The 14,705-nt window shown below is 51.3% G+C and overlaps 1 protein-coding gene across 5 annotated transcripts in view; it reads left to right on the top strand.

Annotated features, from left to right (window-relative positions):
- The window catches only part of PLXNA2 (plexin A2), a 223,695-nt gene that overhangs the window by 18,163 nt on the left and 190,827 nt on the right, over positions 1 to 14,705 (top strand). For 4 of the 5 annotated variants that reach the window (XM_034666931.1, XM_034666932.1, XM_034666933.1 and 1 more), the window contains exons 2-3: positions 6,993 to 8,260; positions 14,031 to 14,213. In XM_034666931.1, coding sequence (XP_034522822.1) covers positions 7,073 to 8,260; positions 14,031 to 14,213 — 1,371 coding nt within the window. In that variant the 5' untranslated portion in view covers positions 6,993 to 7,072. Of the gene's footprint in view, positions 1 to 6,992; positions 8,261 to 14,030; positions 14,214 to 14,548; positions 14,612 to 14,705 lie in introns of all 5 variants that reach the window. The other variant, XM_034666929.1, reaches the window with a different exon arrangement.

Below are 14,705 nucleotides of genomic sequence, written 5' to 3' on the forward strand. Positions count from 1 at the left end.
AAGGACACCAGTCATTTGGATTAGGGCCCAACCTAATGACCTCATTTTAATTTAATTACCTCTATAAAGTCACTGTCTCCAAATAGAGTCACATTCTGAGGCTCTGAGGGTTAGGACTTAAACGCACGAATTCTGGGGGTTCATGATTGAACTCCGAATGCCTGCCTTCCTGCCTTTCTTGCCAGGACCCAGCCTCTGCACTTCGCCCTGTCACTCTGCCTCTGCCCACTGTGCCATCTGAGAGGTCGAGTCCTTCGCTGTCATGTCACCATGTGGGATCCGGAGCAGAGAACCACACACAGCTCAGGTCACCCAGGCCCTCACTGCCTCACCGCCTGGAATACGGGTTCCTCTTTCACTGCCAGTTGGGACCCTTAGGGCCTCCCCACATTTCCTTCACCACTCCTTGATGCTTGGCCACTGGCTCTGGCTCACCCACCTGTGACAGGAATCCCAGGTACACACTGGTGGGGCATCTCCCTGCTCACAGAGACGGAAGGTGGCTAGATAGAAACTGTCCCCAGAAGTTGTCTCAACACACACCTGAAGGCCACAGTATCATCCAGTATCATTGATCCCACTTCCTCAGGGATGGATGCCGAGAAGGCATGTAGGCAGAGGCTCGTTTTCCCCCTCTGGCTCCCCTCACCACCTTCCTCTCGCTCTGGGGTGAGATGTAGTCACTTAGCTTCACATAACAGCACAGAGTCTGGGGAAAAATGACATTCGATTAATGAAGCAAACGCAGCTGGTATAGCAGTGACATCTAAATTGTTCCTTTGGTCCCTTTATTTTCTGTAGGAAATTCTCCCTCTCCCCACAGCCCCCCCCCTTTCCCTTTAAATCGCGTGCATAAAATACGCTAATAACAATCTTCGGTGTCTGTGCATGAGTGACAGCTGAAATAAGAAAAAGACTAATCATACCTCCTGCAGCCCTGTCACATGGAGATTAAATGAGCCTCCCTCCCGCCCCTCCATGCTTGCAGCCCCCTCCCCCACTCTCTCCTCTCTCGCTCCTGGTCTCTCCTCAATGAGAATCATGGGCATTTGAATAATAATATTATAGACGCCATCAGGGTGACAGTGGGGAAAAAAATCAGCTCAAACCCATGATTATTCCTTCAATCTAATAATTATTTAAATACCAGATAACTCCTTTCACTCTAATTGAGGCCTTTCAGCTGTCGGCATCACCCGGGCCTTTGCGTTCGCCCTCTCGCTCACCTTGTGCTACCCAACGTGCCTGGACTACCTCCGAGGTCCGTGTTAGAGTGACGCTCGGCATGTTTGCATGTACGACTGCGCAGATGACATTATGACAGGTCCTTCAGGATCATGCTGCCCACAGGGGGACAAGCCAGGGCCCCAGGATCGCACATGTAGACCTTTTATCCTCATAGACTTTAATTCATAGAAATCTTAAACCCAGAGGAGCCTTCTGAGGTCACTGGGACCAATCCCTTGCCTCTGGGTAAACGTCTTCCTAGACAGCTGTCGGGAAAATTCACCATTAGAAAAGCCTATAGTCTCCTTGGCATGAAGCCCAGGAGTCCTCTCTAGACAGGATGTCCCCCTTAATACCTAACTTTAGTCTCTCCTGTTGCAGTTCTAACTTTTTGGGAAGAAGAGGCTTTCTGTCACTTAGAAAACATCTGACCTGTCTGTGAGGTTGTCTGCAGCCCAGAGGGATGTAGCATGGGATAGCATAGCCCCCAAGTCACAATGTGGGTGCCATTTCTGCATGTGACAACGGCTGTGGCTTCGAGTAGGTCAGAGGAGGTCATTATCCCGAGACAGAAAGGAGCCATTGACAGTGGCTTTTTCAGCCCCCTCGGCCCCTAACCCCTGGCTCCTTGTGAGTGCCCTGCGCACTCACTCGCTGCCCAGGCCTGGTGGCAAGCTCACTTCTGCCCATCATGGGACTGCCATCATCACAGGCATCTTCTTTCACCAAACAGGGCAGTCTCGAGGCAGAACATAACTGACTCTCAGGACCCTTTCACCTACAGCAGAGGAAGCACGTTGGACAACTGGTTTTCTTTCCATAGTCTGTGGTTTCTTTATAGAAGGAAGGAAGGAAGGAAAAGAAAGAGGGAGGGAGGGTGAAAGAGAAGAAAAAAGAAAGGAGAAGAAAGGAAAAGGAAAGGAAAGAAAAGAAGTGGGCTGGAGTGATTCTATAATCTCCTTGAGCATTGGCCGGGACTCCAGCTTTATTGGCTGTACTCACTGGAAAGGCAAGCTGGGACAGAGGATGGCCTCCCCCTGTGGTGGGTGAGGAACGGGATGGCAGTGGAACCCAAGAGCAGCTGCCAGCTCCTTCTGACGTCACAGCCTTATGGCCATGCTTACCTTTGCTCTGTCACCATCTGGCGCCTCGGGATCCTGGCCGTGAGAGCCACTGAGTCAGTGCCGTGGTAATCATAGGCACCTTTTACCGTTACTGTCATGGAGAATATCATAGGCAACAGGACGCTGCTGATGACGGTGCAAGTGGTGCTGACAAAGGCGGTGACAGTGACAATACAATAGAGATAGTGGTGGTGGTGTTGCTGCAGATGGGTCCAAAGGTGTAAGGTCTATGATCATGAACTTCGACTCAATTTGGCAAAATGGTATCCCGACTCTAATTCCTCTTCCTATTGGCTCCTTTTGCTCTAATGGAGACCAAGAGAAAGCATAGAGTTGTGTCACCCGGATCTCCTGGGAAAAGGCACCAGAGCGGGTAGGCAGGGAGGAATCCTGCCCTGAGCTGAACTGGGAGTGTCTGATTGTCATTTCCTCCCTGCTTTGCCAGCGACACCTATAGCACCTGATTTGGAAGGTATTAGATTCTTCCACTGGCTGTCACCAACACCTGCCTCCTGAATCCTGATCGGGGAGATGGTGTCATCAAGCCCTCCAAATAAAATATTTAGTGATACTTGCTTCCCAAAGAGGCGAGTATGGCCTCTCCTTGGCGTCAGGAGTGCTCTGAGTAAAACGAATCCAGAGGCTCGGCTGATAGGGCGAGTGTCCTGGAGCAGCATGTCCTGAATTGGGACCGGGGGCGGGGAGAAGAGAGAATAAGCAAGTTTTGGCTCTTGAGAATGCATGTGACAAACTGACCTCACAAACAGCCACAGAGAGAGAAATGACGGAAAGAAGGAAGCATTGTTAAGGGAAAACTCCCCAGGTTGACATTAGACAGTTGGTGTTAGGAAGAAATGCTGGGTACACAAAGTCAGAGGCACGTGTTCGCTGGCTTCCACCAAACTGAGGCTGGAAAATTCATTCTAAGACAGATCATGGAATGGAGGAGTTTGTGAAGAGCTGGAAATATTGACAAATAAATTATTAATAATAAAGGCTAATGTCTGTGGAACGTTTCAAATGGACCGGACATCATTCTAAGTGCATTGTATGTATTAACTGACTTCATCATCATAATCCTTCGAGATAGATGTGACTACTAATCCCATTTTATATAGATTGGGACAGAGCACCACAGAATGGCTAAGTGCCTTGACCAAGTTTACACAGCTGTCAGCTCTGTTTGAATCCATGCAGCAAAGTTCAGAGCTCATGCATTTAACCATTAGAGCACACTGCCTCTCATCAGAGGCACAAACGTTCTGCTTTCCTCTGAACTCACACAGGGGACCTGATCCTTGCCAGCTGGGCCCTGCTTCGGAATGGCTACTTGGTAATATCAGCCTTGGCACGGAGAGACGGAGGCTCTCAGCTTGGCCGTGAAGTCCATCATCCTTGTGAAAGCCACATTCCCAGAGCGGACCGTGAGCCTCCCCCGCCAGCCCTGCACTGCAGACCAAGCCTCTCCTTGACTCCTATGCACCAGTACCCGCCACTGCAAGATCAGAAGGTCCCAGGAGCTGTCGGTCCCAGAGTAGATGCTGATTAAGGAATGAGAGGAAAACAGCCCAGCAGAGTGGTCTGTTGAGAACTCCTGGCCTGACCAGCCTTACCAGGTAGCATGGAATGACCTCAGTCTCAATGACAAACTCTAGAAGCGAAAGGACACAAGCCTCAAGGTTATCACTTCAACTGAAAGAAGAAATCCTACAAACTGGTTAATTCAAGCACCCTTTATTTTAAGATCAAGAAATAAGCTCAGAGAGATGCTAGACCAGTTTAAAGCCATAGTATTCATGGGGGACCCAGGCAGGATTTGAATCCTGGGTTCCCGAGTCCTCCACTCTTACTCCTGCTCCATGACTTCATAGCCATCAGGTCATTTTCCCATTCATAGTTCACCTCCCAGCATTCTGCACCTCCCTCCACCAGCCTCCCTGCAGGCTGTCAAGAGACTATGTTGGGACTTGTGCAGTAGTATGATAGAGAAGATCACCTTGCATCTATTCCCTTTCCCCTGACACAGGCTTCCCAGATTGAGCGCCTTCACTGGGTCAGGGAAAGCTGGGCCTCAGGGTCTGCCCCCAGTGTTTATTCCCACGGAAAGGAAGAATATGGGCAAAAAGGGAACTCAGGAGCTCTGGCAGGATTCCGGAAGCACAGTCTCCTAGGGAGGCTTCCGTGATCATAATAACCGCTGGCACAAGTCGAGCACTCACTGTGTGCCAGGCGCTATGCTAAAAGGTTCCCCACATCATCTCACTGGCTCTCGTGACAACCTGAGAGGTACCTACTGTCATTGCCCCCATTCAGCTAGAAAGGGAGGTGAGACTTGACTTGCCCCAGAGCCCAACTTGTCCCTAAATTGTGCCTAACAGAAGCCGCTCACTATTCAAACTGTGCCTCAGGAGGCGAGTGGGCAGGGGGGTGAGACGGTTGATCTTAACCTCACACCGTGTGCTTTGATGCTATCTCTGCTACCAGGACCTGCATCCTCCTGCTCCGGGCTAACCTTGTATGTTGCATGCGTGTTGCGGAGAAGGCAGGAGTGTAACATTCATCAACTGGGTGCCAGGGTGTCTGAGAGCACACTTTCTAAAAGACCAAACCCCACATGCAGGGTGCTGACACTTCCAGCCTTCCCCACCGCTCCTCGTGGGACGCTCTGACCTCTGCCCGGCCCAAGGTGCTTTCCTACCCAGAGACAGGGCCTGCCCAGAATGGTCTCTTGTCGTTCCCACTCCAGCTGGAGAATGTGAGTATTCTGTTATTTCCTTTCCATGGCTCCTCTTGAGGAATTCACGTCCTGCTACCGGCCCCAGGACATCACTAAAAATAACCCCTGGTTTTCAAACCGAAAGCCCTGTCTGTCGGGAGGCTTTGCTGGTGTGCGCGTGGGGCCGGAAGGGTTGTGTCGGAGTCGCTGAGGTCAGCCTGGGCCTCATGCCGCTGCTGCCTTCCTCTTTCCAAGGAAGCCTGGGGCCTCATGAGTCACCCCAGACACCCCAGCGGAGCCTTGTTGGAGGAGATTGGTCAGGTGGGGCCTCCCTCTGGCACGATGGTGGCTGTCAGGCCCTGAGGACGAGCGTTTCTAAAGATACAGAGCAAAAACTGCGGATTTCCCAGGTGGCGCCTGTGCTAATTCTAACCCATTCCAGCCCGATTTGGGGGCGCTGGGGGGGTTGAAGGAGACACGACTCTCCTAGGCCTCCTTGGAGCACATTCTCCATCCTTGGTTTGGGTGTTTCCATTCCTGCCCAGAGTTGTGTCTGGACTTGTCTGAGAAGGTTGCCGGACAGTCTGTCCAGCTGGAGAGCAGATTTCTCTGCCAGACAGCTCGCTGCCTCCTCCCGCTGCCGCCGTCTGCTGCCTCTGCCACTGTCCCTGTCCCTGTCCCTGGAAGTCAGAGGCAGTGCTGTTAGAGACGGGACGAGCTCTACTCTCCACCTTCTCTGCGCAGGAGGCTGGAAGCTCTCCACGGGAGCCCCACCTTGGCCTTCTGGGCAGCTTCCTCAGAATACAGAGAAGCTTTAGAGCCTGAAGGTCAGAGGGGAAGGAGCAAAGGAGTCAGGACAGGAGAGTGACTGGACTTCAGGCGGGACAGGCTTCACGCATCCTTGAACAGTCACGGGGCCCCAGCCGTGCCTGCAGTGAGACTGACCTCTGACTCACCTCCCTTTGCTCCTCCCCCACGTTTTCGAAACCCAGAGCCCTTGCCTGGGTGGCTCAAGTCGGACTCAGGTAGCCAGTCCCCCTCAGCAAGGGGGCTGGTTCTTCCCGTGCTCCATCTGCAGAGAAGCCCAAGGGGAAGCAATCTTGGCCAGACCTGGCCGCCTGCTCATTGGAGAGCCGGTGGCTGCCATCCCCCTGGCCCAAAGCAGGGTGCGGGGGTATCCACCCTTCTTCCCAGGGCTGTTCAGGCCCCTGAATGGTACATGTGAGAACCCCAGTCCTATCAGTCTCCCCGTATTTCACTTTTCTAACAAGTTTCAACAGCTGGCGCTCAGGGATTCTCTTTTCTGGAGAGGACGAGGCTGAGGGGCAGTGGGAGGCACTGTTTTTCAAGATGAACAGCTCTTCTCCTTCCCTGTGGAGGACGGAGCATGAGAAAGTACTGAAATGCGGCGGTGTGAGGGGCTGGAGAGTCTGAAATAAGACAGAATTTTATTTGCAACATCAGGCTCTGGGAGTAGTTGACCTGGAGAGCCTGGAAGAGGGCCTTCTAAACAAGCTTTTCAAAAACAGGAGAGATTTCCACTCGACCGGGAGAGGACAGACGTGACACCTGGGTGGGGAAGACTGGCTTCAGTGCTGACACTCGGATCGACTGGCTGGATGAACTTAAACAGTCATTTAACCTCCCTCAGAGATAAAAACGATGTCTTAAGAAGACAGAAATAGAGATGCTTTGTAAAAAAAAAAAAAAAAAAAGTATTTTACAGTGTAAAGGCTGGAGACCAAAATAGATAACAGGATTCCCTGAACATCCCAAAGAGGGGGAGGTATATTAAAAATAGAAAAACCAAATACAGAAGGAAGAGACTCAGAGCTAACCAGGATGGGGACCCTGGGTCAAGCCATCCTATTTGCTCTTCCCAGGGTTTATTTTCCCCTCTGACCACCCTGCCTTGTGTTTTCCAGAACCATGTGAGGGCCAGCCCAGGAAGGTGGAGTAGAAGAGAACTCAGAGGATCTGTGTCCTCCCCCCTGCCCCACGCAGAATGGAACAGAGGAGGCCCTGGCCACGTGCTGCTGAGGTTGACAGCTGGTCTGTGGTCCTGCTCTCCGTGGTCTGGGTGCTGCTGGCTCCCGGGGCCGCCGGCATGACTCAGTACAGTACCTTCCACTCGGAGAACCGGGACTGGACCTTCAACCACCTGACGGTGCACCGAGGCACGGGGGCGGTGTACGTGGGGGCCATCAACCGGGTGTACAAGCTGACGGGCAACCTGACCATCCAGGTGGCTCACAAGACGGGGCCGGAGGAGGACAACAAGTCCTGTTACCCACCGCTCATCGTGCAGCCCTGCAGCGAGGTGCTGAGCCTCACCAACAACGTCAACAAGCTGCTCATCATCGACTACTCGGAGAACCGCCTGCTGGCCTGCGGGAGCCTCTACCAGGGGGTGTGCAAGCTGCTGCGGCTGGACGACCTGTTCATCCTGGTGGAACCATCGCACAAGAAGGAGCACTACCTGTCCAGCGTCAACAAGACCGGCACGATGTACGGCGTGATCGTGCGCTCGGACGGCGAGGACGGCAAGCTGTTCATCGGCACCGCGGTGGACGGCAAGCAGGACTACTTCCCGACGCTGTCCAGCAGGAAGCTGCCCCGCGACCCCGAGTCCTCCGCCATGCTCGACTACGAGCTGCACAGCGACTTCGTCTCCTCCCTCATCAAGATCCCCTCCGACACCCTGGCCCTGGTCTCCCACTTCGACATCTTCTATATCTACGGCTTCGCCAGCGGGGGCTTCGTCTACTTCCTGACGGTGCAGCCCGAGACCCCCGAGGGCGTGGCCATCAACTCGGCGGGGGACCTGTTCTACACGTCCCGCATCGTGCGCCTCTGCAAGGAGGACCCCAAGTTCCACTCGTACGTGTCCCTGCCCTTCGGCTGCACTCGGGCCGGGGTGGAGTACCGCCTCCTGCAGGCCGCTTACCTCGCCAAACCCGGGGACTCCCTGGCCCAGGCCTTCAATATCAGCGGCCAGGATGACGTGCTCTTTGCCATCTTCTCCAAAGGGCAGAAGCAGTATCACCACCCGCCGGACGACTCTGCCCTCTGTGCCTTCCCCATTCGGGCCATCAACCTGCAGATCAAGGAGCGCCTGCAGTCCTGCTACCAGGGGGAGGGCAACCTGGAGCTCAACTGGCTGCTGGGGAAGGACGTCCAGTGCACCAAGGCGGTAAGGAGGTGCTCCCCTCACCCTCCTCCTGATCTGCCGTTCCGGCTTCCATTTTCCTGCGGGTGAACCATTGCGCAGCCTGTTCCCGGACCACCCACGGCCTCAAATGAGAGGGGTTTTCAGGTTCACTATCTGGTTATAACCAGGAACACAGAGCCTGACCTAGAGCCAACACTTGGAGTGTGTGTGTGGATCCACTGAGTCCTTCTAAAAATATCTAGCAAGTGCCTGCACCAGACCAGGCCCTGTTGTAGACCCAGCCAGCAAACGCCCTGCCTTTGCGGAGCTTTCATGAGTGAGGGGAGACAAATAAATACGTAAGAGGTGTAGTCTGTCAGATGGCAATAATTGCTGTAGAGAAAAATAAAGCAGGGAAGAGGGAGGGGCCATGCCCAAGAAGATTGATTCATTGAAAAAGTGGCATTTGAGCTATGACTGAGGAAGGTAAGGAAGTGAGTCATGTTGATATCTGGGGAAAACATTCCGGAGAGGGAGCAGCAAGTGCGAAGAATTCAGGGCATGCCTGGTGCGTGTGCAGAGGTAGGGAGGCCGCTGCAGCTGCATCAGGGCGTGTGGGAGAAAGAAGGGTAAGGGATGAGCCTGGTCCATGAGGACAGGGACCACATCATGCACACGGAGGACTTTATAGGCCCCTGGGTAGCCAGGTGTGGGAGTCGAGTAGTCAGGGGGATATGTAAATTGGAGGAGACAGGAAGGAGTCCAGCTTGACTGGTGGATTGAAAACTAGAGAAGAAGAATCCAGAGTCTGGGCAAAGGGAGAAGAGGAGAGGAAGGGAAGCTCGGGATCCAGACCTGATAGAAGATCCAGATAGCAGATAGAAGAACATCGGTGGCGAGCATGGCCCTGACAGGGCCAAGACGCTGCCATCTAAGTGGTCACCATGATCCAGCCAGCCAGCCAGCCAGCCATCTATCATCCATCCATCCCTCCCTCCATCTGTCCATCCTTCCATTCATCCCTCCCTCTATCCATCCATCATGCATCCATTCCCCCACCCATCCATCCATTTAGCAAGAGAGTATTGAAGATGTTCCAAGTGCCTAGCACTGTCCCGGGCCCTGGGGATGCACACATAAAAAAGATGTGATAACTACTCTTACATGTCTCATAATCTAGTGGGAGAGAGAGAGAAAGGGAGAGGGAAAGAGAGGGAGATACTGGCAATGTAATACAGTGGCCAGGAGTTTGGGCTTCAGAGACAAAGAACACAGTCCAAATACTATCTGTGCTGCTTCCTGGCTTCAAAAGTAATTTAATGTCTTTACACTATCATCTGTGAAATGGAGATCATAACGTCTACCTTATGGGGTGATCAGAGGAGATAACACACGGCTAAGATTAGCACTGTGTTAGGTTTACCATTATGAGTTAACTATTAGGATGTGTGACAAGTGCTAAGACAGAGTTCTGTGCAAAGTGTTGTGGACTCTGGATCTGCAGCCTGGGGAAAAATCTGAGACCAAGGGGCCCATATGGCCTTTTGAGTACCCTAAATTGAGAGTGCCTGCTGGAACCAAAAACCACTCCTTAAAGCAAGAAAACAGGTCATGCCTCATCTATGCTTCTGTTCACACCATCATTTGCTTGGTATGATAGGATAGTGGTGAAGACAATAGACTTTGAAGTCCAGCAGATTTGTGGTTAAAAATCAGTTCTACCACTTAAAACTGTGTGACTTTGGGCCAGCTATGTATTTGGTCTGACTGTAATTTTTCATCTTTAAAAATAGAGATAATAATACCCTATTTTTTGACTGTTATGGAGATCAAATAGAAAATGTATATAAAATGCTTAGCACCTTACTTGACACATAATAAGCATCCAAAAAATGGAAGCCGTAATTTGTTAATATTAATCATAATAACACAGAACCAGTTATTTGCTCTTATTTCACTTCAATTTTCTTCAAAGATAGATTTATTTATTTGTTTGTTTATTTATTTATTTATTTTAGAGAGAGAGAGATTGAAAGCACGGGCTGGAGGGCAGAGGGAGAGGGAGAGTCTCAGGCAGACTCCCAGCTGAGCATGGAGCCCAACGTGGGGCTCAGTCTCATGGCCTGAGATCACTACCTGAACCAAACCCAAGAGTCAGATGCTTAACCGACTGCACCACCCAGGCAGCCATGTTATTTCCCTTTTATTAAATGAAGAGGCTGAACTAGATAATCTCCGAAGTTCTTTACAGCACTGATATTCTATATCTTATGGTCCCCAACCAATCAGGAGAAGTAGAGAGGAAATGCAAGGGTTAACCCCCTTCCAGAGTCCTGCCTGGTTCCCATTGCCCAGAGGGGGCCTTGTCAGGAGGAAACTGCTGATTCCTGCCTGCTTCTGAGCCAGAGGGAAGAGGAAGCCTACACCCTTCTCTGGCTCCAGTGGCTTGCAGAGAGACAAGCCTGGGCTAGTGACCAAAGAGCAGCAAAGGCACCGGGAGAGAGGTGTCAGTAAGTGGGACCAGGACCTCAGAGAACAGCCCCTCATCAGCCCCCCCATCCCACCCCTGAGAGTCACACTCATCTGGTGCAACCTTGACAGCAGGGTGGGCAGGGAAGCTGGAATAGGAGTTGCTGTTTAAAATCCTTTTTTTTTTTTTTAAAGATTTTATTTTACTTATGTGACAGAGAGACAGCCAGCGAAAGAGGGAACACAAGCAGGGGGAGTGGGAGAGGAAGAAGCAGGCTCCCAGCCGAGGAGCCTGATATGGGACTTGATCCCGGAACGCCGGGATCACGCCCTGAGCTGAAGGCAGTCGCTTTAACGACTGCGCTACCCAGGCACCCCTAAAATCCTTTTAATCTAAGGAGTCCCAGACCTGGGGATCCAGAAACATTTGGTGGCAGGTTGGAGAGGGTTAGGGATGAGGGAACGAAGCTGTGGTCCCAGGGCTTCATTTTAACATAATCTCTGGACTGCCGTGGAGCTCTCAGATGAAGGACTTGAGCTTTGCACCCAGGAAAGGGATGAGGAAGAGGGCTGTCATTCACTGAATGGAAGCTATGTACTGAAGACCGACCTGGGCAATTTAAGTGTTATCTTATTTGATCTTCTCGTAACCCTATGAAGCAAAGAGCATCATCCCTTTTTGGCAGATGGAAAAACAAAGGCTCACAAAGACTAAGTGTAAATTGCTTAAATCTACACAACTCTAATGACAAAGCAGGGATTTGAGTACGGCTCATCCCATAGGACTTCTGAGCCCAAGCTCTTTCTGTTTAGCCATGCTGCTGCTAAGGAAAGCCATACTTCAAGCTGTCACCATTTGAGCAAAAATGAAGGGGCATCAGATATTTGGAAACACCTGACAATTTAGAGAGGAAAGAAAGAAACGCCGGTCAACTCCAGGGCCTGAGGTTCTGGAAAAAAATTTTTCCTTTACAGTTCTGGAGATTCTAGAATCAGGAGGGATGTAGAGAAATCCACAATCACTGGCAAGGTTTTTGTTTTTTTTTTTGCTTTTGTCATCATTTCTCAGAAATTGACCTGGGCTATGCCTGTGCCCAGACTCTGCAGTCTTACCAGCCCCTGGAGAAAGTGGGAAGGAAACTGAAGCCCTGAATCATGCACTTTCAGAGCAAAAGAAAGCTTGACCATCACCTGGTGCTGTCCTTTCATTTTATAGATAAGAAAACTGAGGCTCAGAGAGGGTCCATGACCTACGAAGGTCACAAGGCTGGATAGCGGTAGAGACAGGACTACAATTTAGATTTCTTGAGTCTTACCAGGGTATCTGCTACGTACAGTGTAGGGATGAGAAAGAAAAGTAGAAAATGTAAAAAGTGGTAACTGATTCCTCCGACCTGCCTTTCTTGGGAGCTAGAAATTTCCATCATTGGATCTAGTGATGTGCTAGTAAATACTAAACAGCTGGTTCCATGCAGGGAGTGGGGGGTGAGCTGGGGACACTTGATTAGAAGCATCTGCCAATTCCCAGGGTGTAAATACTCCCAACGTGGCCAATTTCAAACCACCAGCGTGATGCCACTGAATGCAGACAGGTGCGGAGACATCCCTCATGAGCTGTCCAGGATGCCACTGCTCCACTCCCTTCCTGAGGAGCTTATCCCTTCTGCTGTGTCTCCCTGTTATCTAGTTGTTCAAGGTCATACTTCACCTGAATGTCAGTCCCTTTGCTAGAGAATGCACGCACACACACACACACACACACACACACACACACACACACAAACACACAAGGGCAGCTCCACCTTTCCCTCCAGTACCAGGGGCAGCAGCTCTCTGCCAAACACCAAGGAATCACAAGATCTCTATTCTCTTTGGATCTGAGAAGGGAACAGAAGGGAAGTCCCTGGTTTAGCCACACATGCACTAGCTCATAAACCATTCATTCCAAAGGAACCGGCTGTCAGTGAGTGATGCACCAGCCTGTTCTACCCCCGGGTGAGGGTGAGAGGAGGAAGCTGAAGGGAACAGTTTGCAGGTTTCTCCCTAGTGCTTTCTATGTTTCCCGCAATGGTCATTTCCTTCCTCCTCTGGGATGCCTTTTCAGACCCAGAAGGAACAGCTGCCACAGGACTCTGGGTTCTTTCTGGCCTGGAGTCTGCAGCCTCTGCCCACAGGATTCCTGGTTGTACAGTCAACCGGCATGTCTCCAGGGACGCGTCATGGCCCAGCCCCAGGCTAGGCGCTGTGCAGGCAAGACAAGCCCCTTGGCAGCCCCTGTCCTCAGGAAGCATGGAATCTTCTTCTTCTCCTCCTCCTCCTTTTTTCTTTTAACTGAGTGAGATCTTAGAAATAATCCATTTACTATCCCGTTTAACAAGCCCAAGAGAGGATATTACTATTCCAGGTTCACATATCCACTTAGCTGTCGAGCAGAGGCCAGAATTCAGGTCTCCCTACTCTGGGGTAAGGTCATTTTTCATTGGCTCAGGGTGGTCTTCTTTCAAAGTTGCCCGAGTGTCTCCTGAAAGATAGTCTTTATCCAGGCACATCACCTGTCCCTTCAAAAGCCTGGTAACAGGAAGGAGATCACCTCCAGCATTCTGTTTTATTTATATCTCTGTGAACGTGGCTGAAGACCTATAGTGTACAATAGCGGAAACCGGTGTACAACTTAGCAAAACTCTGAGGAATGGATTCTTCCATTTGCTCCTCAATAATTTTCTCAGAAAAATGGCCAAGCAGTGTAACAAATGAAGAAACTGAGGTTTGTGCCGATGAAGTAACTTTTCCAAATATGAGAGCCTGCCCTCATTGTGATGATCTTCTCAGTCTATCCCCAGTATAGGATCTGGTGAATGATGGGCTGGCTTACCATTCCTTGTGCCCAGAGGGAGACCTGGCAGCCCGAGACACAAACAGGAACCCTCCCCAGCTGATAGAAATCCTGTGAGGTTGCCTCCAGACTGAATCTCCCCTGTCTAAATAGAAGCATCCCTACAGAAGGAGATGGTCCCCAGGGACATCAAAATGACCATAAAATGAGTTCAGGCAATCAGCTTTCCAGGTGACCCCGGATCTCTTGGCAGAAGAGTGGATGGGTGGCCGTGGGCTAGTGTGAGGAAGGCTGCAGACCCCTCTATCTGGTTTCACAGAAGCCGTTGTGGGATTTGTGAGTCAGTTGGTGAGATGTTTTTGTCTGAGGCCTGTGTTAGGTTCCTGAACCCCACATCTGTACCTCTCTGAGGCCTGGCATCCTCAGGCTGGCGGTTGGGCGTGGGTTAGCATAAGGAGATTTTGCCCTGCTTCCGCTGTCATTTACCCCAATTCCCCCCCTTCCCTCCAGCCGGTCCCCATCGACGACAACTTCTGTGGGCTGGACATCAACCAGCCGCTGGGAGGCTCGACTCCAGTGGAGGGCCTGACCCTGTATACCACCAGCCGGGACCGCATGACCTCAGTGGCCTCCTACGTTTACAATGGCTACAGCGTGGTTTTTGTGGGGACGAAGAGCGGCAAGCTGAAAAAGGTAAGCGTCCGCGAGCCCAGACAGCCTGGTGCTGTTCAGCTGTTGGCGGAGATTTGATACTGGCAACTCTCCTTTTCTTGAAGGGGGTTAGAATGGGGGAGTAGGTAGGGGGTAATTTTGTGGCTTATCTTCTAGCTGCTTCCTCCAGTCATTAGTCGGCAAGTGTCTGGGGAAGGCAAATGTATTTCAGTACTGCCCAAACTTTATGGAATTGGAAAGGTACCTCACCCAGAGGATGGGGGAAAAAGACTCACCCTTTATCTCCAAATCGAGTTGAACTGATGCTTTGACTATTCGTGTTATGAATCACCCACGTTACAAACCCCTCGCCACAGTTCATAGAATTGACGGCACTGGTCAGAAGTCTCTGTTGCGTCCGAAGCCACTGGTCAAAGCAGGTGACTGGGCCCGATTCGAAGAATCCAGGTGTCTGGCGCCTGAGTGAGAAACAGCTCTCCTGCCTTTCCTTTTGCGGCAATCCCAGACTCTTTC

Source organism: Ailuropoda melanoleuca, chromosome 8 (assembly GCF_002007445.2).
Source record: "Ailuropoda melanoleuca isolate Jingjing chromosome 8, ASM200744v2, whole genome shotgun sequence".
NCBI classification, from domain to species: Eukaryota; Metazoa; Chordata; class Mammalia; order Carnivora; family Ursidae; genus Ailuropoda; species Ailuropoda melanoleuca.